Source organism: Psammomys obesus, unplaced genomic scaffold, assembly GCF_907164565.1.
Source record: "Psammomys obesus unplaced genomic scaffold, mPsaObe1.curated_primary_1811, whole genome shotgun sequence".
Classification (NCBI taxonomy): domain Eukaryota; kingdom Metazoa; phylum Chordata; class Mammalia; order Rodentia; family Muridae; genus Psammomys; species Psammomys obesus.
Window position 1 is genome coordinate 1,790,296 of NW_026590681.1, and position 22,621 is coordinate 1,812,916.

General features: G+C 42.3%; 1 protein-coding gene across 2 annotated transcripts in view; it reads left to right on the forward strand.

The window, feature by feature from the left end:
• The window catches only part of Nell1 (neural EGFL like 1), a 950,996-nt gene that overhangs the window by 266,031 nt on the left and 662,344 nt on the right, over window positions 1-22,621 (forward strand). For both annotated transcript variants that reach the window (XM_055608364.1, XM_055608365.1), the window contains exons 8-11: window positions 5,280-5,414; window positions 6,516-6,618; window positions 15,575-15,648; window positions 19,342-19,441. In XM_055608364.1, the coding sequence (XP_055464339.1) occupies window positions 5,280-5,414; window positions 6,516-6,618; window positions 15,575-15,648; window positions 19,342-19,441 (412 nt within the window). The remainder of the gene's footprint in view (window positions 1-5,279; window positions 5,415-6,515; window positions 6,619-15,574; window positions 15,649-19,341; window positions 19,442-22,621) is intronic.

Sequence of the window (22,621 nt, forward strand, 5' to 3'; positions counted from 1 at the left end):
GACAGTAAACCATAAGCTGACATAAACTTTTTCTTCTCAAGTTGCTTTTGGTGATGGTCTCTATCACAGCAGATGAAGGTAACTAAAACACTGTCTTTCTGAGACTCACATAATTTCCTTATAGGACTATCACCAGTTGCATCCTTTTTGACCCCCTGCAAATAACAGAGCTTCATTCTCCTGTATGGCTGAAAAGAATCCCACTGTATGTATGTGCGCATTTTATTTATCCAGTCCTCTCTTGTTGGACACCATGGTTACTTTTATAGCATAGCTTTGTGAACAGTGGTGCAGAGAACACTGGCATGGAAGTATCTGTGTAGTGTGTTGATCTGGAGTCTTTTGGGTAAATACTGAATAGCTGGGTCAGAGAGCTCTCACAATGAGGGTAAACATTTTCTCATATGCTTACTGGCCAGTTTTACTTCATCCCATTTGTTGCTATTTTTGGTGTTTAGTCAGAGTTCTGTGACACTGAGTTCTAAGATATTAATCAGAGCTACTAGATTTTCTATGACTGAGTCTTCCTTTTTAAAATTACATTTATTTGCTTACTTATTTATGTTTGCATGTACACATATGCATATGGCACAATGCATATGTGTTGGTCAGATAACAACCTGGAGTCAGTTCTTTCTTTCCATCATGTGTTTTGTGGTGATGGAACTCAGTTCTTCCTGCTTGGCAACAAGCAGCTTTACTTGTTATAGCAACTCACCAGCACCTAGGGCTGGACTTTCTTGATTACTTTTGTCTAACTCTCCTAAATCTGTGTAGGCAAATCAAGGCCCATTAAGAGTGGCATTTCAAGCTACAACATATTTAATTTTGAGACCTTTCTTGTTTGAGGAACTCAAGGAAGATTTTTCCAATTAAGCTTGCAGGCAGAACAGTGGAGGATTTACATTTTCTCCGATCCATATGACAGACACCAAATAGTACTTCAAAGCAAAAAGACAATCTACTGTATGCCTAATGTACTCAGGTCCATTCATTGACCTCTTCCTGTGAAAAAGTCCTCCTCTGCTGTCTGTCTTCAAATGTGGGGAGCCAGGAATAAATTATTTAGTCCATGGTTGCTTAGATAAGCGTTAATAACAAAGGTAAACACAACAGAGATGCAGACTTGAAACTGTATCTATTTGGGATATCAGGCATTCTCCGAGAGAGACAGTTGTGTAGAAATAGCTTCTGAAAATGAATTTGTATAAATTCAGAATGCTTCACCAATGGCAGAAAATGTAATTTTTTTCCCCTCAGAGCTGTTCTTTTTTTTTTCTCTCTCTCTCTTCTTTATTGTTATAGGATTTAGCAGGGGAAAAAGAGGCAAGATTATATATTAAATGCCTTTGAAAAATTAGATTTTTTTTACCTTAATATCCCTTTGCCTTTGTTATATGTCCGTTATACTCTCCTTATTTATAGAGATTAAGGCTTTTCCATGATGCTAGAAAGAACTAAACATGTTAAAAGTCAAAAGAAAGTTCAGACAGGAAAATAAAATGCATTGCATTAAAAGTGAAGTTTTTTGGGGGGCTAGCATCTCACAGACAGACTTAGCTCAGTTTTGTTGGATGGGCACTGGTCATTGCAAAGGCTGACCTCATTAAGCTCCTCTGTCTCAGAGCTTTAGGAGATATAGCGCCCTCTGATATCATGGGGTCCTTAAGGACTTTATTTCTTGGTGTCACAGAGACACTGGAGTTGTTCCAGATTTTCAGAGGACACACACACCTCCTGTTGAGGTCACAGGTCTCCTTTGAAGCCACCTTGAGCAGGTGAATCTAGCTCCCCTCTGTTTTTGCTCAACATAGCTCATGAAGGATCTACTGGGGCTAACAGCAAGTGATGAACTGTCGTTTCATTATCTTTGATTTATTTATCTGTGTTTTTTTTTTTTTTTTTGTGTGTGTGTGTGGTTTGGTTTTTTAACCTCTTCAGACCTTTGGAAGTGTATTTCATCTGTGCTTTCTGAAGAATTCCCAAAGATCTTAATTACCATGGATACTAGAAACTCTGAAATTAGGGTGGAGCTTTAAGTAAAATGCAGTGCTTTGGAAGATCATACATATTTAGAAGGACCTGTGAGGAGTTCAAAGTGAGTCTGACAGTTCTAAGCTCCAAGGTGAACATGGAACCTGTAGGTAGTTGGGTGCCCTGTTTTCTCCATAGTTTGCCATCTCCCTATAGGAGGCAACAAAGGATACATTCCCCCGAGAAATTACAAGTGCTTAGAGAAAAAGGAAGAAAGAAATGGCCACAAATGACCGTTTCATAGGTAAGAATTATACATGGGCTCTATTTTCAGAAGGTGATACTGTTTGGAGGCATAGGGTGAGGAGCACGAAACTGACTGTTGGGAGGTAGCGGTTGTTGGGGATGTGTCCCATTTCTTCAGTGGTGTAGCCACTGATGAGTTGCTTTTGCACCAACTAATCTCCCACCCATGCTTGGGTAAGAAGCTACAGCTAAACTCAGTGGCTCACACACAGAAAGAAGACATGGAAATAGGAGGGGGCTTTGTTGAGAAGGGTTCCAGAGGGAGAGAGGGTGGGGATGAAGGAGGAGAATGGAATGCCAGTGAAAATTACTTAAATTTCTCATATAAATATATAAAACAGTTCACAATAAAAATATTGATAAAAAGAATGGTGATACTTGTTTTCCAGGCTCACCATTATGCCTAAGATATTGGCTTGAAATAGTCACCAACTCATGAACTCAGTGGCTGGCTCTTCGATCACTTCCCCCTGAGTTGGGAGCAGCCTTAACAGGCCACAGAGGAAGACAATGCAGCCAGTCCTGATGAGACCTGATAAGCTAGGGTCAGATGGAAGGGAAGGAGGACCTCTCCTATCAGTGGACTTGGAGAGGGGCATGGGAGGAGATGAGGGAGGGAGTCTGGAATTGGGAGGGAATGAGAGAGGGGGCTACAGCTGGGATACAAAGTGAATCAATGGTTTAATAAAAATTTAATTAAAAAAGAAAAAAGAAATAGTCATTAGCTGTTTCAAAGCCAGTTCTAGTCTCTAAGGGGAACACATGCAAGGTATTGAGGTATCGCTGTGGTTCAGAAAGAAAAGAGAAATCAAGAAATCAAGGTTCTCACAATGACTCTTGACGGGAGGGAGGGAGGGAGTTCGGGAGGCAAAGTCTGTCTTCAATATGGATGTCACAATGGGCTCCTCACACCTAAGTGCTACATTCTCGTTTTCATTGATCTTTTTTTCTTGTTTTTGTGGTGCCATGGATGAAACCAGGCAGGTGCTCTACCACTGAGCTACACTTTGCTGCTATGCTATGTTTTCAAAGGAAAACTGGAGTAGGCTAGATGAAGAGCATTTAAGAAAAAGAACTGGAGCCACAGGTAGAGGAGCTTTTAAGCCAACCTAGGAAGACCAGGAGGACCTTAGATGTCCAAAGGTAATATTTGCTCAGGTTGGGGTCAAGGGCAGGATGAGGTCAGGAGGACCTCAGATGTCTGAAGGTGAGGCTTGTTCAGGATGAGGTCAAAGAAAAACCACCCAGCAGGGAAAGGGGAGAGAGTTTTCTTTTTCCAAATTAAGACGATTCTTTTTTCAGACATGATAACCTGACTAAAAAGTGGCTTTTCTCCGAGGATAACGAGTGTGCCACCACCTAAGATAATCACTCTTAGGGATTCTTTGTGAGGATGGCTGGGCTTTATATTCCCTTTAATTTGTAGATGAAGACTCAGATATTTATATATGTGCTGTGGGCCCAGACCCAGTCCATGCATGCTCTTTGGTTGGTGCATCTGTCTTTGTAAGCCCCTATGGGCCTAGGTTAGTTGACGCTGTTGATCTTCTTGAGGGGCTCTTGTCCTTTTCAGGACCTTCTGTCTTTCCCTATGCTCCTTTACCAGACTGCCTAATGTTTGACTGTGGGTCTCAGCATCTGTTTCATTTCACTGCTGGGTGGAGCCTTTCAGAGAACAGCTGTGCTAGTCTTCTGTCTGTGAGCATAGCAGAGTATCTAGGGCCAGGACACATATGTAACTGATGGGCAGCTAGGTCCTCATGTGGGTCCCCTAGCAACAAGAGGAGCATGGGTTGTTGCCTGCTTTTATATCACTTTCCCCTTGTCTGGCCTCAATAGAAAAGGATGGACTAAGTCTTGGCTTTGATTGGTGGGCCAGGGTGGGTTTGTAAGGGTGTGTGTGTCCCCTTTAAAAGGGGAGGAGAGAAAGAGGGAAGAAAGTGGGACCAGGAGGAGAGGAGAGAGTGGCTGTGATAGGGAGTGGCTGTAAAATGAATAAATTTATTAAAAAAAAACACCCCTGTTTTTAGACTGTGATTAATAGCAATGAAAGGCTATCCCAGAGAAGTGTGTGTGTGTGTGTGTGTGTGTGTGTGTGCATTTTGAGGACAAAGGCTCTTGTCAGTGTTTATACTTCCTTCACTTTTCACCTTATATTTGAGATAGAGTTGCCCCTTGAACCTGGAGTCCTTTGATGCTGCTAGTTTGGCTAATGAACTGTAAAGATCTGTCTTTATCTCCCTTATACCATGTTACAGACTATGGCTGCAACCATCTTTGACCTGGGGACTGGGGATGGAACTCATGTCCTCATGCTTGCCTTGCAAGCACTTTACACATTGAGCCATCTCTGATCCTCTCCCACAAACGAACAAAGAAGCAAACAAGCAAGCAAGCAAACAAACAAAAACTCTTGATCTCAGTCGGAGGTTTTCTTACGTCCCCTGATCTTCCTCTGAATGTTCAAATAAATTCCTGGGCATTCTGTTTGGGGGCATTGATCTGGGAAGACACCAGACTATCCATTGGCTCTCTTTTCTTGCTGCAAGTCCCTAGAATTTTCACAAAAGAAGAAGTTATGCCTTCGCTTTTGCAAACTGCGCAGAGAGGATGGTGGTAGACAGATGTGAGTGCACGGGGCTTCCCAATTAGATCTCTCCTAAACATCCTAATCAGTTTCTGAGAATACTCTCATTGCCAGCACATCTGTGTGGGTTTGTGCTGTAAGCACATGCTGTCATGGATACCCATGAGGCACTAGAGATGCCATTTAATGTCTCATTTGATGTTCATTAGACCACTGGAGACAACATGTCTTCAATTTAGTGTGATTTTACCTGTGTGAAAACCAGAAAACAGATTCTTCTAAGAATCAGGAAACAACTCAGCATTTTTTTTCCTCTCTCTGTTAGGATATTTTCCCCTCCATATTACTATTAGCTTTGCTGGGACAGTGAAATTGAATTACACAAATTACACCCAGTAAATCTTTTCTGCAGCTGAATTATGCAGAGACAAGGCTTGGTCAACTGGAAAATTGCCACTGTGAGAAGACATGCCAAGTGAGTGGGCTTCTCTACAGGGACCAAGACTCCTGGGTAGACGGTGACAACTGCAGGAACTGCACGTGCCAAGTAAGCCCCTGGCTGAAGTCTCCTCAAGTCACAGCTCCACCGATTAGAGTGTGGCTAAGCTACTTAGCACATAATTCGACTTCCATTATACTCACTCCCCTTTAAGAACCCTGGCAATTCCCAAATGCCAGAAATTAAAGTTGACTTTTTCTTCACATATTCTTTGATCTAACTTTGTGCTTAGATAACTTTCTATCTGGAGTTTGAGAGTCAGGTGTGGAGGGAGGCAGCGATTCCTTTGATTTCCAGACTTCATGGGGACTTTGTTCTCTTCTTCTTCCTCCTAGAGCACACAGTTTAGGATTTAATTTTATTGTTTTTAATTATGTGTACTCATGTGTGTCTCTGTATGAGTGACTGCATGTGACTGTAGGTTCCCACACAAGCCAGAAGTTTCCGGTTCCTCTGGAGCTGGAGTTACAGATGGTTATGAGCTGACCAGCATGGGCCCTGGGAACTGAACTCAGATCTTATGAAAGGGCAGTATGCACTCTTAAGTGCTGAGCCACCTCTCCATCCCCACACAATAAACTTTTAACAGTTTAATTAGTCTCTCAATGTTTGTTTTATAATTTTTGCAAGCTGTAGTCCTGAAAACTACAGATACCTCTCCCTGCTTTACAGGATACCCATCATCTGTAGGTTCCTCCAGTTTCAGAAAATCACGAGAGCACCACCCCTAAATTAGTATGTAAACTCTGTCCAGTTGAAATTACTTGATAAATATCTGAAGAATGCCATTGTTTGTCTGGGAAAATACAAAATGGATTGTTAGAACCTTAAAAGTGATTGACAGGGTCTACTAAAGATGTTATTTATATTCTCACAGAAATGGGCTTTTTGTTTTCTGCCTAATCTACTTAGTCCACATGGGTGGCTGGATGGAGCCAGTGATGTTTATCAGAAAAGTAATTGAGGTGACACAGGTTCATTCGAGGGGGAGATAATACTTTATTTGTGGTTTTGGAGGGTCCTGGGAATCCCCTCCCACAACACTGCCCTGTCTCCCTGAGGTTCTGGAGAAGAAAAGTGAGCTTCCTCAGAAACAGACTTGTTCAGCGGCCACCTCAGAGACCCCCCTTTCTGTCTCTCCCCTCACAGAGTGGTGCTGTGGAGTGCCGAAGAATGTCCTGTCCGCCGCTCAACTGTTCCCCAGACTCGCTTCCGGTGCACATTTCCGGCCAGTGCTGTAAAGTTTGCAGACGTAAGTATTCACCTAGGGTCAGAATGATCCTCTGTGCTTTCCCAGTTGTAAGTTTTCCTCTGTTCCAGGACCCAGCTAACAGGTATGAATTAAAGCAGTGGCAGCTGATCTGATGCTGAATAAGAAGGGCTGGACAGTCCAGGCCCTGCCATTGCAGCAGACAATGTACACAGACCCCTCCTCTTCAGAAACAGCATTGAGCCCACCCTAGTTACTGTCGTCCATTCTTTACATCTGCAATGACCAAATCGGTTCTCTGACTCAAACACCAGGACTTGAAGTGGACTTAAAGTGCAAACGCATAACCCCCAACTTTATGTGGTTTGGTCTTCTAATTTTGGATGAAGTTAAAGGCCAAATTCAGTTTTTCTGAGGCTTTGGACAGATTTCTTGTTATTCAGGTGCCTTCATTAAAAATTAATTTAAAACACTGAAATTTTTTTCAATGTTGGCCAATCTAAGTACTAATGATTTAAAAATAGTTTTTAGGCTAGTTAAAAGCACTTACTGCTCTTCCAGGAGACAGATTCAGTTTCAGCACCCACATGGCACTTCACGTCATCTGTAGCTCTGGTTCTTAGGGGCCCGACACCTTTTGCTCTTTCCAGGCCTTGGTACTAACGTGATGCACATATATATGTACAGGCACCCATATATATGAAAAAGATCTCAAAAACTGCTCTTCACCACCATGGCCGAGGACTCTATCTAAAACGAAACAGTGAGATGAACACAAGGTAAACTAGACTCCTGCATGTCTTTCTGAGTGCTGTATTATGCTGGACACACTCAATGGATTGACCTCTCACTGTAAGGTAACATTCTTAGCACCCTGGTTACCAGAAGCTCAGGCATAGGGAAAATCAGTTTCCCCAAGACCACAAGGCTAGTGAGATCCCAAACTAGCTTTGCTGACTACAAACCCTGTAGATTTTTCATAAAAACACATAATCTACAGAAAAAAAACTTCAGATAGAAATGTGGCAGAGGAGCTGGTTGATGCATATCTGCAGTCTCACACTGAGCACATGGAGTAGAGGGAATAGGAGTTCAAAGCCACCCTAAGATATATAGAGAGTTTGAGGCTTGCCTGAGCTACATGAGACTCTGTCTCAAAAATAACAACAAAACATTCTCCAACCAAAAATATCAGGCAAGCAAACAAAGAAATGGCATTTATATATTCTACTTTGCTGACTTAACCAATATCACTTAAATGTGTCTCCATATTTTTTAAGACAATGACTCTTATTTTACTGAATTTCGGTTTCCCACTGTTTCACTGTTGCATAAACATTTCCTAGTTATCAGAAGTCTAGGCTGTTTCCTACTTTTCACTAATATAAGGGACTCTATGATAATGTACTTCATACAGAAATACATTTTTTTATTATTTTGAATTTTCTTAATATAAGCTTGTCCAACATAGAGTGATTGGTCCCCAAACTAACACTCTGAAGACTTTTTTGCATTTATTTATTTATTCATTTATTTAGTGTGTGTATGTGCACATGAGGGAGTCAGAGGACAACTGTGGCTGTCAGCCCTCTCTGCCATGTATATTCAGAGAATGAGCTCATATATCACATTTGACAGTAGGTGCCGTTACCTGCTGAGCTATCTTGCTAGCCCTAAGGCCCTGGTTACATATAATTAATTATTTTTATTATATATGGACATTTTATTTGTTATATATGGACATTTATTTCCAGTGCATTTGAGAATTGTCGAGGTATGAAATGATCCCAGAAAGTTGCCCACTTTCTCCAAGATGCTGAAGCACAACCTAACCATAATGGCAGGGTTTTGCATTCATGTGGAGTTCAGATCAAGTTGATTAGAAAGAAATCGTCTTCTCAGTGACTATATGATACTTTGGTGTGCTCAGAGGTTAAGTGAGTAGGAATACAACTGCAATCAATTAATATACCTCTACAGTTAAAAGGTTGAGAACTTCTGCCTGAAAACTTTCTATTTCTTATTAGTTTTAAAATGGAAATCTTTGTTAGGTACTTTTGGATTTAGGTGCTTGGAATAATTGTGCATCAAAGAAGCTCCCATCGAGCCAGGCACAATTTGCAGCATCCAAAATTGAAGTGTCCAGTTTAGTGCTGCATGCACACATGTACTTTTAAGAGTGCTTCATGGGCAACAGCTTAGCAGGGTATTTAGAAATGAGTAGGAGTGTTTTAGGAATCCATGTGGGTAAGAACATACCTCTCAGAAGGAAACACATATGTAAAATCATGGCATTAAACAGAATTGGCGTTTTTCTGTTGTTTGTCTGTCTGTTTGGGTGGGTGGGGTGGCACGCTATGTGGGCTGCTCAGTGGATAAGAGCACTGGCTGCTCTTGCAGAGTACTATGGTCTGGCTTCCAGCATCCACATGACAACTCACAGTTACCTGTAACTTCAGTTCCAAGGTATCTGATACCCTCGTGCCTCCTTGGACACCTACATGCATGTGGTATACATAAACATACACGGGTGCACATATATAGACATATTTTTTAATAAAAATTTCAAGCTGGGCCATGGAGCACACAGAGATGTGATTTAAGAAAGGGAACAGTTTCAACAGAGCTTCAGGCAGTGGCCAAGCCTGGGACATGGCCATATTCCAGGTAAAGGTGATGGTGCAAGCAGGCAGAGACTGCCTGGGGAGAGGAAAAGAAGGATGGATGTGAGTGACAGCAAAAGCACCTGGCAGATAAGCACTGCTCTGTGGGAGTGTCTGTGAGAGAGCAGGTGCCATGGTTTGAACAAGAGCCCACATGAGCCAAGCAACCTGATGCACAGAGAGGGGGCAGAGGGAAGAAACTCTTTGTTGTGTGCTTGTGTGTGATGCCTTCTGTTTTGCACCTATGAGTTGGAGATGCCTTAGTGACACCCTGTTTGATGTGGGTATCTTGCTCAGAGAGGGAGGATTTGGAAGCTCAGTGAAGTCATTTACTGAGGAACGGAGAATCCTTCTGTGTTTAGCTCTTCTGATCTGTCACTTACTTTGAAAGTGTAAAGCAGAGGGCTGTCTCTGACATTCAAAGTCACCAAGTTCCCAGGGACAGCTGCCATGTGTGAGGGAGCGAAGATCTGAATGAGGACAGAGGGACCTCAGATGCACATGTGACAGGGGCATCAAAAGCGGTTCCTGTCAATTGCTTATTCAGTGTGCACCCAAGCGGCAAAAGTGTCCAGCCCCTGCACTGAAGAAATCAAGGTCAAATCCAAAGGGCTGGATGTGTCTGGGTACAGAAAGAACACGAACTGTCTCTAAGTGTCTGGAATGTTCATTTTTGACATCACAAGGAAGTAGGTGCTGGGGCTAAGCTTCAATTTCATGGTTGGACACTGTGAAATACTCTACTTTGCATGTCCCTGGTGTGACGTGAAGGGATCCAGGTATCCACTTGCATTTCTGCTCACACTGAAAGCCTTAGTGCCCAGCCAAAGGCAGTAGAGCCTGACTCACCTTATGCTTGAATTTCCTCAGACATCAAAAATAAGTCTTTTGGCTGCAGATCAAGAGGTTGGATAATGAGGACTGATGTTATACATAAGGAGGGTAGTGCCAGGGAAGGAAGGGATGCTATCAGAGGAGAAAGGAAGACCAGGAAACAAGGGGAGTTTCCAGTCTCTGAAGTTGTCTGAGGTTATTTCATGGACACCTGGCATCCATGTCATATGCACTTTCTTAACCCTGACACAGTGCAAGTGGTATACAGACACAGGCTGGCATCGTTGCCTAGACTCCAAAGCTCCCTACCACATGAAGGCATAAAACTCATCAGACATTTATTTTTAATGCCAGCATGGTAGATGCAGGATGTGTCTTTGAGTGTGGTATAAACAGTAGGGCATTTTTATCTTCATATAGGAGTTCTGGATGAGCCTGCCAGAGAAGAAAGGAGCCAGCCAAATGTTTCAAGACAGGGTAGCAAGCGTGTTAATACCATTGTGGACTGGCAAGGGGCCAAAGGGAAAGAAAAGGAGAATTTCTGCATTTCCCAGCCCATGCCAAGAAACAGATGGCAGGGTTGACAGGAGCGTGCTTAGCAGAACTGTCACTCTGGAGCGAGCCACCTTGCCAAGCTGGCAGCTGCTGTCTTTAGGAGTATGGGAATTCATCACACAGGAATCCCAGGGCCTTGGAGATGGGTTCTTCCCATTTAAGTCAATGAGGGGAACCCAGAGTGTCATTAGGAGCCATGAGTCCCAGTCACGGGTTTATCTAGAACGCTGAAGCAAAGAAGACAATTTTTAAAAATGAAAGAACACTTAGGGAATTGTACTGTTTCTCTATTTGGGTGTTGATACTGTTGCTGTGTTTTCTCTGATTTTTGAAGCTGTATGGCATTGCTGAAATAACTCCTAGCGGACCAGGAAATTTGTCGAGTTTTTGCTACTCAGTAGAGCTCAATATTTATTATTTTTAGTCAACAATAAGCCCAGAGAGGCGCTGAGCTTGAGGTGGGATTCACAATTATGCAAACACAGTTCTGACTCTCATGATGGTGACAGCAGGAAAGATGTCAAATTAAGTGTGTAGGTAAGATACAGTGTGACATATGCTCTGTTAGGGTTTGGTGTAAAGAACAATGGAAGCATGAAAAAGCAGAGTTAATCAGCACTCAGGCTTAAGAACAACTGTGTGGGGCTGGGAGGATGGATTAATCTGTGAAGCGCCTGCCTTGCAAGCATAAGACCTGAGTTAGGATCCCCAGAACCTATGTACAAAGTTGGACATAGCGGCCTGAACTAGTGAGGCCAGTCATGTGTTTATGCAGAGACAAACAGATTTCTGAAACTCATTGGCTAGCCAGTCTAGATGAATTGGTGATTTTCATGTTTAATGAGAGACTGTTTCCAAAACACAAAGGTGAGAGTGAGAGAGGAAAGACGCCTGATATTGACCTGGAGCCTTCCCAGGCACTCTTCCACCCTACACTCACTCACCCCAATAAGTGGTGGTTATTACCTACCCAAACACAACACAACACAACACAACACACACAAACAGTTGAAACAACATTGAAATGGATATATGTATATATATATATAGAGAGAGAGAGGGTGGAAATGGATAAGTATATATGTTGGGAGGGAGGAAACAGACGGGTTTTTGTTAGAGAGATAGAAATGGATGGGTAGAGTGTTGTGATGGCATGCTGTCTAGGTTTATGTCAACTTGATACAAGCAAGAGGAGGGGACCTAGATTGAGAAAATGTCTCCATAAGATTGGGGTGCAGGTAAGGCTTTAGGGTATTTCCTTGGTTATTAATTGATATTGGAGGATTCAGCCCATTGTGAGTGGTGCTTTCCTGGACTGGTGGTCTTGGGTGCTATAAAAAAGCAGGCTGAGCAAGCTATTTTGAGTTGAGAATCTGTGTTTCTGGTTAGCTGGGGCTGAAAATCTAGCAGTGATTAGCAAGATAGCAGAACTACTAAAGGGAAACCTTTGCTTTGCTGAATGGGGTACTTGATGCTGATCAGCCAGAGCTGAGAATTTAGTGGTGATTAAGATGAGGGCAGTATCATTGATGCAAATTCTTCCGGCAAGTGTTTTCTGAGAGTCACCACACACAAACTGTATTACAGAGGTAACCAAAGTTGTACTTTCACTGACAGCCAAACTTGGTAGTATAAGAGTCACCCAGGTGGCTTTGGTTTTGGAGACATGAAGGGTTCATTAAAAGCATCTGAGGTTTGGCACCATGAGAGGTCAGGATAGGCCACTGGAGAAGGTGCAGCCTCAGTAGTAGTTGAAGCCCAGAAATGAAGGGTCATAGAGAGAAGTTGAGGCTTGACACTGTGGAAGACAGCCCAGGAGAGGTGATTAATCAAAGTTCAGCCCAGTTGCAGCAGAAAACTCAAGAATGTTTTAGATATTGTTAACATCTTGAGTGGATCCAGCCAAAGCCTAGTAGACGAGTTGTGTGTGCTTCAGGAGGTGAGCCAGAGAAGTGACCCTAGGCCTTTAGAGGAGCCCAGAAAAATCATGAGTGAATCCTAGATAATGGGCATTGAGATACTTATACTTTTGAAGTATAAATATCATGAATGTGCCCTGGCTCTTCCCTTTTGAAGTAAGAAAGCATTTAATTTACTTTTGATTTTTTTAGAAGCCCACAATTGAGAGACTTTAAACTTGAAAAAAAATGATAATTTGGAGTTTTACAGAGACTTTAGACTTTAAAAGAGTGGCTATTTTTAAAAAGATAACTTTTTAAAGAGTTTTAATTTGTAAGACTGTGGGACTTTTTAAGTTTGTAAAATGTTTTATGTTGTGTTGTCTTTATTAGTGTGCTGTCCTAGAGATGAACAAGAAAGAAAAGGTTGTGGATTATCAGTGATGTGCTTCTGTGTTAAGATGACAAGGGGTCAATTGTGCTGGCTACTTTTATGTCAAATTGACACGAGCTATAGTCATCTGAGGGCAAGGAACCTTGACTGAGAAAATTCCTCTGTAAGATCAGGTTGCAGACAAGCCTATGGAGCATTTTCTTAATTAAAGACTGATGAGGGAGGGCCCAGTCCATTGTGACAGTCCTGGATTCTACAAGAAGGCTGAGCAAGAAGGCTGAGCAAGCCAGTATGTAGCATCCCTCCATGGTCTTTGCATCCGCTCTTGTTTTCAGGTTCCTGCCCTGTTTGCGTTTCTGTCCTCATTTTGCTGATGAGCAGTGCTGTGGAAGAGGAAGCCAAATACACCCTTTCCTCCCTAAGTTGCTTTTGGTCATGGTGTTCCATCACAGCAATAGTGACCTAAGACAGAGGGTGCCATTGGATGATGGAGGTCTGATAATTTCTGTAGAAGACAAGAATATATGCAGAGCTTGGAAGAGAGGGAAAGCATAGCCATGACATAGATGGGGTGTGCATATTTGATCTAGGAAAAGCACAGGGACTGGTAAGATTTTTGAAGTTTGAGAGATATTGAAAAGCTGACAGAATGGACTATCTGCCTAATTAAAGAGTTTGAACTTTGCTTCTGAAGGTGTTATGGACACCTAATGTTGTTAAGTAGGGTTTCAAATTTGATCTTAAGATGCTTTTATTGTTGTCTGTGGAAGAACTGGATAAGGCTGAGGTTAGAACAAGGAGGCTGTGGTAGTGCGGAAGAAGAGGGGCAATGATGGTCTGAATGAAGACATTGTCAGAGTGGGCAGTGGAGGAGAATAACTTGAGGAGGAAGCATTGTTATGGCTTGGTTACTCACTGGACACATGACTAAGAAGTAAGCATAGAAGGAGCTGGTGTAGACTGTGGTGCCGTCCACTGAGAGGAGAACAAGAGGGTGAAGCTGGGTGGTATGGGTTGGTGCAGGCCAGGTGTTGTCCAAAAACAGTCCACTGTGGAGATTTCCACAGTCTTTATTAGAAAAGACACACGGGATCCATGCCATGTCAGAATGAGTGCAGAAGGAAGCAGAATCAGGCAGAAGAAATTAGTTAAATATATGTGTATACACACACACATCTATACTACAGAGGTGTCATGGTAAGTAAACCAGCGTTTGTTCCTGGGCTTTCCCATTTCTGTGACTACAAAGAGAGGTTTAGACAGATGCTTATGAGAGAACGAGAAGACTGCAGAACCAGGGAACTACCAAATTTAATCAACCCAGCTTTAATAGATCCAGAAAGGGCCTGAGAGGCGAAGCGATTTTATGAACTAAAGGCAAGTGTGTATTTATTTCTGTTTCTCTAGAGAGCTGGGGCTAGAAGGGCTCTTATCAGGCCAGGAAAGAGTTCAATCAGACCTTTGCTTTCTGTTTCTCTTGAAGAGGCTGGAAAATCTAGTAGAATCAGAGAGGGGTCATAGCAAATTGACATATTCTGAACATGCTTAAAGCGAGTCAGCAAGTGCAGCCAAGGACCGAGCCTCGGCAGAATCTAAATTGAGCGGTTTCTCTTTGAAAATTTCTACAGGGCTGACTTCCACTTTCTGCCCTCCCTGTTAGCCCATACAGCTCACCTTTCTCAAGGCCTCCCCTCCAGTGGGCTGACTTAGCAATTGGCTGGGTTGGCTTGTATGTCTGAGTACTGTTAGGTACTAGACAGACCTAGGGCAGTCTCCTCTTGTGATCAAAAGGAAGCGCATAGGGGTGATGTACTCAGGGAAAGAAGCACCTGTGGTGTGAAGTTTTGATGAACAGAGTAAATATATATACCTTCTACCCAGAGGCACATCCGAGAGCAGCACTGTCTGCATCAAAATGATTGTTAATTGGGCAGGAGGGATGTCTCAGTAGAGGGAATGTAAGCATGAGAACATGAGTTAGAGTCCCTGTGCTGCTCAGAGAAAAAGCTGGTCATAGTCATGTAATACCAGCTCTGGGAAGGCAGAGTCAGCAAGATCCTGGAGGTCACTGAGAGCCAGGTTCAGTAAGAGAACTTGTCTCAAAAAAAAAAAAAAGAAGGAGATGGACAAATGAAGATATCTGATGTTGACATAAAGCCACCATTTGCACGTGCTTCTAACTGCACCTGTAAGCAAACACACACACACACACACACACACACACACACACACACACACACAAACAAACAAAAACAAAAACAAAAACAAAAACAAAACAAAAGCAAAACAGAAAACAGAAAAACCAAACATAAAACTTACTCTAATTGGTCATGGCAACTAACTTCTTTTGTTTTAATCTCTTATGGACTTACTCTTTGTTTTTTGTTTGTTTGTTTGTTTGTTTGTTTTTTGCCACTAATTGTATGGCTCTGCTATGAAGATGAGGTAAACTCAAAGAAAGCTGCAGTCTGGCTGAGGGATTCAGGGGCCATTCATGCTACTCTTCCCGTGCTTTACACTACATGAAATTCCTATCGCTTAGACTTAGGCAGTCTATGGTCCTAGGGGACCTGTTGGCATTGGATGGTGCCCCTGAGGACATTTTGTAGCATAGCATGACACTAGGCCTGAACTGTTTTTCTGTTTTCCTGCAGCAAAATGTATTTATGGAGGAAAAGTTCTTGCTGAGGGCCAGCGGATTTTAACCAAGAGCTGCCGGGAATGTCGAGTAAGTTTATCTGTGGTCCCTGACAGAGGCATGTGGTGTTCTTCTTTGGGGCATGCTGGTATAATTGGGTCCCTAAGTGGGCCTGAGGGGGCAAAATTGATGGGCTTGAGTCAAGGTGAAGATCTAGCTACTGTTTCTGTGTTGCTAACTTCCATTCAAGTGGGTAATGTAGCTAGTCAATATAGGAAGGATGTGAAAAGGAAAATGAGATAGGAGCTACTATGGATGGAAAAGTTGACAGGTGGACCTGGGAGGAAAGAAAGGAGAGGAACTGGGGTCAAGATGTAATATGTGAGGAAAGAATTAAATAATAAAATGTACATAGAACAAGTGAGAAAATGCTCTTTTGGACTAGACCTTCATTGAGACAAATGTCCCTATCAAGTGTGTGTAAACATGTCATAGCATCCACATATTTTTGAGGTCCACTATGACTTCAGTAGAGGAGTAATTGGAGGATTACTGGGGACAGCTGATTAAGTCTCAGTCTGTGGGAGTGGCAACAAAGATAAACAAAGAGGGGGGTTTAAGAACTGAAGAGTCTTGTTACATGGTTGGCTTTGGGTGCTCAGGACCAAAGCCGATGTCAGGACTTCTGGTATGTCAAAGAGAATTCCAGTTTATATTTTGGTTACAACAAACAGAAACCCTCCTTGAGTAATATCAGAAAAAAAAAATGGTCAATTGTTTTGAAAGCAATATTAGGTAAACTGCAGAGTTTCTAAAATCCAAAAGACTGTGGGACTTAGCAGAATTCAGGAATCTCTGAAGTGAAGAAGTAGGTAAGGTACCACAGCCAGGGTGCCTCAGTACCAGGGAATTGAGGAATGGGCAGGCACATCTGCTGTGGTGAATGCCTCTCTATCATTTTTTTATGGTCCTTAAGTTACACACACAAATTTAAGTGCTAGACATAGTCTGTGTCATAAATCAAACCAAACATGTTCAGTAGGGGAGAATTTGGCCTCTTTTTTCATCCGTGTGGGGAGCTGGTCACTTAGAGGGGAGAAGCCATTCTCAAGAGGAAGTTGTGGTGATGTGGTGTGGGATCATGAGACCACAAGTATGCTGGAAAAATTATATAAAAATTATATTTAATTGAGCAAGAGGAGGAATCTTGACATTGGGACTAGTGAGATGGCTCAGCAGGCAAAATAACCCACCACCAAGCTTGGAAGCCCGAGTTCAGTACTCATAAAAAACTTAGTGGAAGGAGAGAATTGACTTCTGCATATTGTCCTCTGACCTCTGCATGGGTGCTATGGCACATGCATGCCCCCAAATAAATGAAAATAATTTAAAAAGAATTACTGACTGATACAATCAGTAACTAGATCAAGCTCCGTTTATAAAAAGAAAACATCATGAAATATCACTTTTAAGAAGTCTTCTGTGGTATTTAAAGTTATATATATATATATGTAACCATGCTTCAAAATTTTGGGTTTGGAGGGAAAAATACAAAGAAGTAATTGAAAATCATGTAGAATCTGACCACTCAGAGAGGAGTTCTTTAACAGACTTAATGGAATAGTGAAACTCATATTAATTGTCTTAATTTGGGTAATCCTAGAAGCTGACTCTGTACTAAGGATTGCAGCAAGAATGACCTGTTCAGGGAGTGCTTCCAGCAGGACCATTAATTAGGTTGTGGATACATTAGATGGAGAAAGGGAAGAACCTGAGCAAAGAATTCAGATAAAAGGTCACATACAGCCTGAACCTACTGCACACTGTGGAACATAAATTATACTTTGCAGACTGTTCATTTGGTAGGTATAGAACTCACATACTGTTCAGTCATGGGCTTTGGGCCATACACATGAAGTGCAGTGCAGAACCTGAAGGGAGCATCCAGCTTTCTGAATGGATGCAATGAGGTGAGCCAATGTTAGGATGTTAGGAAAGCATCCATAACTTGGAGCTGGCAGCATAGTTTGGATAAATAATATTCAGCAGTTCTTATCTATGCTGGAGGGAATGCACCAAAACCAGTATCTTACTATGGAATGATGGGATTGGAGTTGATTTGTCATTCATTTCCCTTCCCAGTCAGTCCAGTTCCTGACAGCAAGGTGGTTAGCTTCTGTTGCCTTGGAATAATTGGTTTGACGCTGATGTTGACAGCAGTCTTAGGCTTGATACTTACTGTCGAGGTTAGAAACTGACCATCATCCTCTACCTGAGGAATGAGAATAGAATCTGGTGGGAAAAGAGGACTGAGTGTAACAGTAACAGGATCAGTTAGTTGTTGTATCTTAGGGCCAATCCCATGTGGATTCAGGAGAAAAGAGTTTGGAAAGAACGCTAAAGAAAAACAATATGAGAGAGAATGCTAGGAGCAAGGCTGGCTGGGAAACTTCATGAAAGGAGAGGAAGGCATGTTGCAGATAACTTACTGGAAGATGGGTAGCTGATGTCTGTGGCTCACTTTATGCTGCCAGTGTGATAGCACTCAAACACGAGTCTTGTATTTCCTATTTATGTTTGGCATTTGATATTGTGGCTGTGCTCATCTCTGGGAATGAGTGTCAATTCTGCCAAACTAAAGAACTGGGAAGGGGGTAGGGTGGTCAGAGGAACAGGAAGTCTCTTTGAAATATAAAACATGGTATCTGTCTCTCTTACCCTCATGGCTGGGTAGCTCTATCCTGTCTTCTACCCACTTGTGTTTGGGACTGCCTTTTGGCTTAAAGTGAGACTCCTCTTCTTGGCTGTCTTTTGCAAAGAATGGGAGCAAAAAACCTAAATGCTTTAGATAAACTAAAAGTCCCTTCAACCTAGGAAAAGAATGTAATTAATGGGTTTATTTTAAAAAATTCAGCATAAATCTAAATGCAAATACCACTCGAGCCAATGAGGAAGACCTTAGATCAGTGAGGCCAAGAGTCTACAACAACTGAATATTTAACAACATTGCTATAAATTATGTTATTTACAGCCAGATGAAAAATCTATTTTTCATCTGACTGATGCTCTTTCGTGCTCATGTACCTTGTCTATAGTCTTGGCCTGTAAAGTTCCATATACAATTATTCAAGTTCCCCTTCATAATTTCTCCATGTCTGGGAAGACTTACTCTACGAAGCATATTACATTGCCTGTATCAGAACACATTTTAAAAAGAATTTCTGCACCTTATCAGCATTTCCAGCTTTGGAATTATATAACTCATTCCACCTGAATTGTAAGCTCACTGAGAACTAGGGAGACATTCTGTCCATCTCTGGTGACAAGGCTGCGGCCCGTGGGATGCTGGAACTGTTTAATAGAGGCCTTCACAAAGCAAACAATTGCATTTTACAGCCTGGAACTCAGGGTCTGACACAGGATGCCTCGGCAGTCAGTAGTCAAGCTGTTGGAAATTATCAGTAGGTCCCTGTGGGCATCCCTTTGCCTTAAAACAGAGACTTAAAAACAACAACAACAACAACAACAACAAAAGACAAACACACAAACAAAAAAGCAAATGGAACTTGTTGAAGCCCAGGCTGTTTTGATACACAAAGGAAGCCTGCTCTCTCTCCCTGGGCTCATCAGTTTGACTTGCAGGATTGTAATTCTCAGTGGAAATCCCAGGAAGGCTCTTAGCGTCTGGGTGGTTACCTCCGAATGCTAGCAATAAGGGACATTCTAGTACCTGTGATCGGCTTTCCAGATGAGCTAATTCTTTCCTGGTTACTTGGCTTCTAGGGTGGAGTCTTGGTAAAAATTACAGAAGGTTGCCCTCCTTTGAACTGCTCCAAAAAGGATCATATTCTTCCTGAAAATCAGTGCTGCAGGGTCTGCCGAGGTGAGTGGGTGTGGTGGAGGCCTCTGGGTGGGGCTGGTGGTAGGTGTGAAGGTTTGATGACCAGTGGTATGATGACAACTTGCCTTACTCCCTCCACCCTGATTGCAGAGACTTGCAGAGCCCAGTTACCTCTCTCTAAGATTGCCTTCTCAATTGTAAAATGAGGATAATAATAGTATCCACCTTATAAGACTGCTGTGAAGATTAAATGGGATAATGCGTAATCTCGGAGCAGAAGGCCCAGCATGTGACAGACATCCAATAAGCAGTAGTTTCTATATTAAAGCAAATGATCGTTCCTGTAAGAACAACAATTACCATCATTACATTTTCTTACTGAGTGGGGCTGAGCAGTACTCCTCCCTGCCTCATCCACTGGCCGGTTCTCACACAGAATGACTCAGAACTTCAAATAAGTGTACCTGCTAATTAATTCTTAGGCAGGAATTGTTTTCTCTTTCTAGGTCTCTTTCCATACCAAATTTATTCTTATGTCTTCAATTGTTAGCTCATGAGCTGATTCTTTCCCTAAGTTCTCACTCAGGGAGAACTAGGTGGGTTAGGAGAACCCAGAATTTATCCTTAACACAGCAATCCAGTGAAAATCATAGCCACTATGTGCCTATCCCAAGACCTCACAGTCTCCAATACCCGCTCAGCTGGAACCTCCTTAGCTGAGTTTTGGTGCTTTCTGAGTTAAGGAAGACACAGAGTCTAACAGTTTAGCTCAGGTCATGTCACACTTAACTTTTCCTCTCCTACTTCTTCTTCCTCCTCCTTCTCGTCCTCCTTCTTCTCTACCTCCTCCTCTTCCTCCTCCTTCTCCTTTTGTTTTTCTAGAAAGCATAAGATTTTTCTTACTATGAAGAGCTAGAAAGTGACTATTTTAGCTCTTGCAGACTACTTTTCTTGTAGGCCTCCTTAACTTCACTCTTGCAGCACAAAGGAAGCTGGAGTGTAGGCGTATGAGTGCATCCAAAACTATTTATAGGAATGCCTTGATAGCAGGTCCTGATTGTCTGATTCCACACCCAACACCTTTCCAAATACATGGAAAACATCTGTTATTATGATATGTGTTTTCATCTGAAGTTCTGATTACACTCAGTGGTTGGTCAGGAGAGAGTTCTGCTATATAAAATCTCATTGCTCTCAAAACAACAGATGTAGAATCAGGGACATGATAACTCTGCCATCTGCATATCAGCCCTGGCTGATCTACCTTTGTCCTCCATGACATTTTCCTGGAGAGATGGGAACAAATGTCTGCCCACTTTGGATAGGGCACTGAAGGCAGACTGAAGAAATAATTCTACCCAAGTCTATCTTGGTGAACCATGAGTTTATTGAAATGAGTTAAAGAAGCATGGGTAAGGTGTCACTCACAGGAGCATGGCTGAGGGGGTCACTCTTTCTGAGCAGTCTAAGCCTGTTAAGTTTCAGGAATTTTTGAGCTTTGTGAATTTGGTTAAATTCTGGAGTCTTATTAGCCTCCCTCCTGGAGGGTATGTTTCCTCTCAAAGAGAAGAGCTGTAGAGCATATATGACTATAAGCTTATTTGCAGCAGGGAGATCTCAGGAATACCCAAATATTGAATTTCAGAGAGATGCATTTATTGGGAACCAATAAGGTTGTTAGGTAGGTCTTATAATTTAATGCAAAAATCCATCACTAGCTATTGTTGAGGTGCCAAGTGGGCCTCTGTTTATGCAGATCCTTTCTGATTAATGGCTTCATTAGAGCAGAAACATTGATTAGGGCACAGAAACTGAAGAGGAATTTCATGCTCTGACCCAGTTTACAATAGGTGCCTCTGCCTCTGCTTGTACTTGTCTAGATCTTGCCTTCTTTATCAGCAGGGCTGCTGGGAGCTATCCCACAGGCATGAGAGGCTCCCACCAGAAAAACAATGGTGGCCTTTGCTAACTCTGGTTCAGGTGTAGAGGAACAAGAGGCAGGGGGCAGACTTCATAGTGTCCACCTTAGTCAGGGCCACGATGCGAAGCTGTGGCCCATGCATACTTTTTGCTCTACTAGGAAATATCTGGAGTGAGAGGGTGATGGTTTTCTTTGGAAATGCTTATGTAGATGAGAGTTTCTTTTGTGTTTTGAATTCTGCATCTTCCAGAAGAAATTCAGAAAAGACACAGTCAATGGGGTTTCTTGGAAAGTATGGCAAATTAGACCCTTTGTTTCTTTACTTCTCTTGGCTTAAAATTTTTAATTTTTAAAATACATTTTCTTTTATTTTATTATTTTATATTATGTGAACAAGTATTTGGCTAGCATGTATGCCTGTGTACCATGTACATGCCTGTTGCCTACAGAAGTGAGAAGATGGTGTTGTGCTCCCTGGAACTATAGCTACAGATGTTTGTAAACTGCTGTGTGGGTGCTGGAAACTGAGCTCAGGTTCTTTGCAAGAACAGCCAGTGCTCTTAACCATTGAACCATCTCTTTTGATCCCCCTCTCTTGACATTTATCTTTCAAACCTATGTGACATTTAATTGCTAATTAATTTGTGGGGCAGAATTTCTTTCACTTCTTCTTTCTGGAATCTTCCCCTTTTTACCAAATTCACTCTTCTATCTTCAAATGTCAAACATTCTTTCTTCTGTGAAGTTTTCACTCAGGGAGAATTAGTTGGATTAAGAGAACTTAGAATTTATTGTAAATCTTTTAACTCTAATCTAGTTAAAATCATAGCTATGCAGCAGTAAGGGTCCACTAAGAGAAATCTGGTCAACGTCTGGCCTGGGTGGAGGGAGACCCGGCATCCCAGCTTGGCAGGTCAGACATGGTCCAGGAACCGCCTTGAGGAAGGCAGCTCACCTTAAGGTGTGCTAAAATGTGGGCGGCCTCTTTAGTCATTAATGACATGCTGTACTTCTCCTTCCCAGAATTCCTGCCCTTGTTGCAGTATCTTACAGAGCCGTGCCTATGTGGCTTGAGGAGTCTGTCCACTTTCTTAAATGACCCTGGGAAGGGTAACTTGTCTTGTTTCTCCTCCTCTGCCTCTGCTTTAAGAATGCTTTCCTCAATAATACTTTGGACCTTTGTCCTGCACCGCTACGTGCCTCTTAGCTGCCAAGAAGGTGACCTTCATGCAGGCTGCACTCAAGCGGCATGACCCTTTTCCTTCTGTCCTTGATTCTCTTCCTCTGGGCAGCTGTGGAGA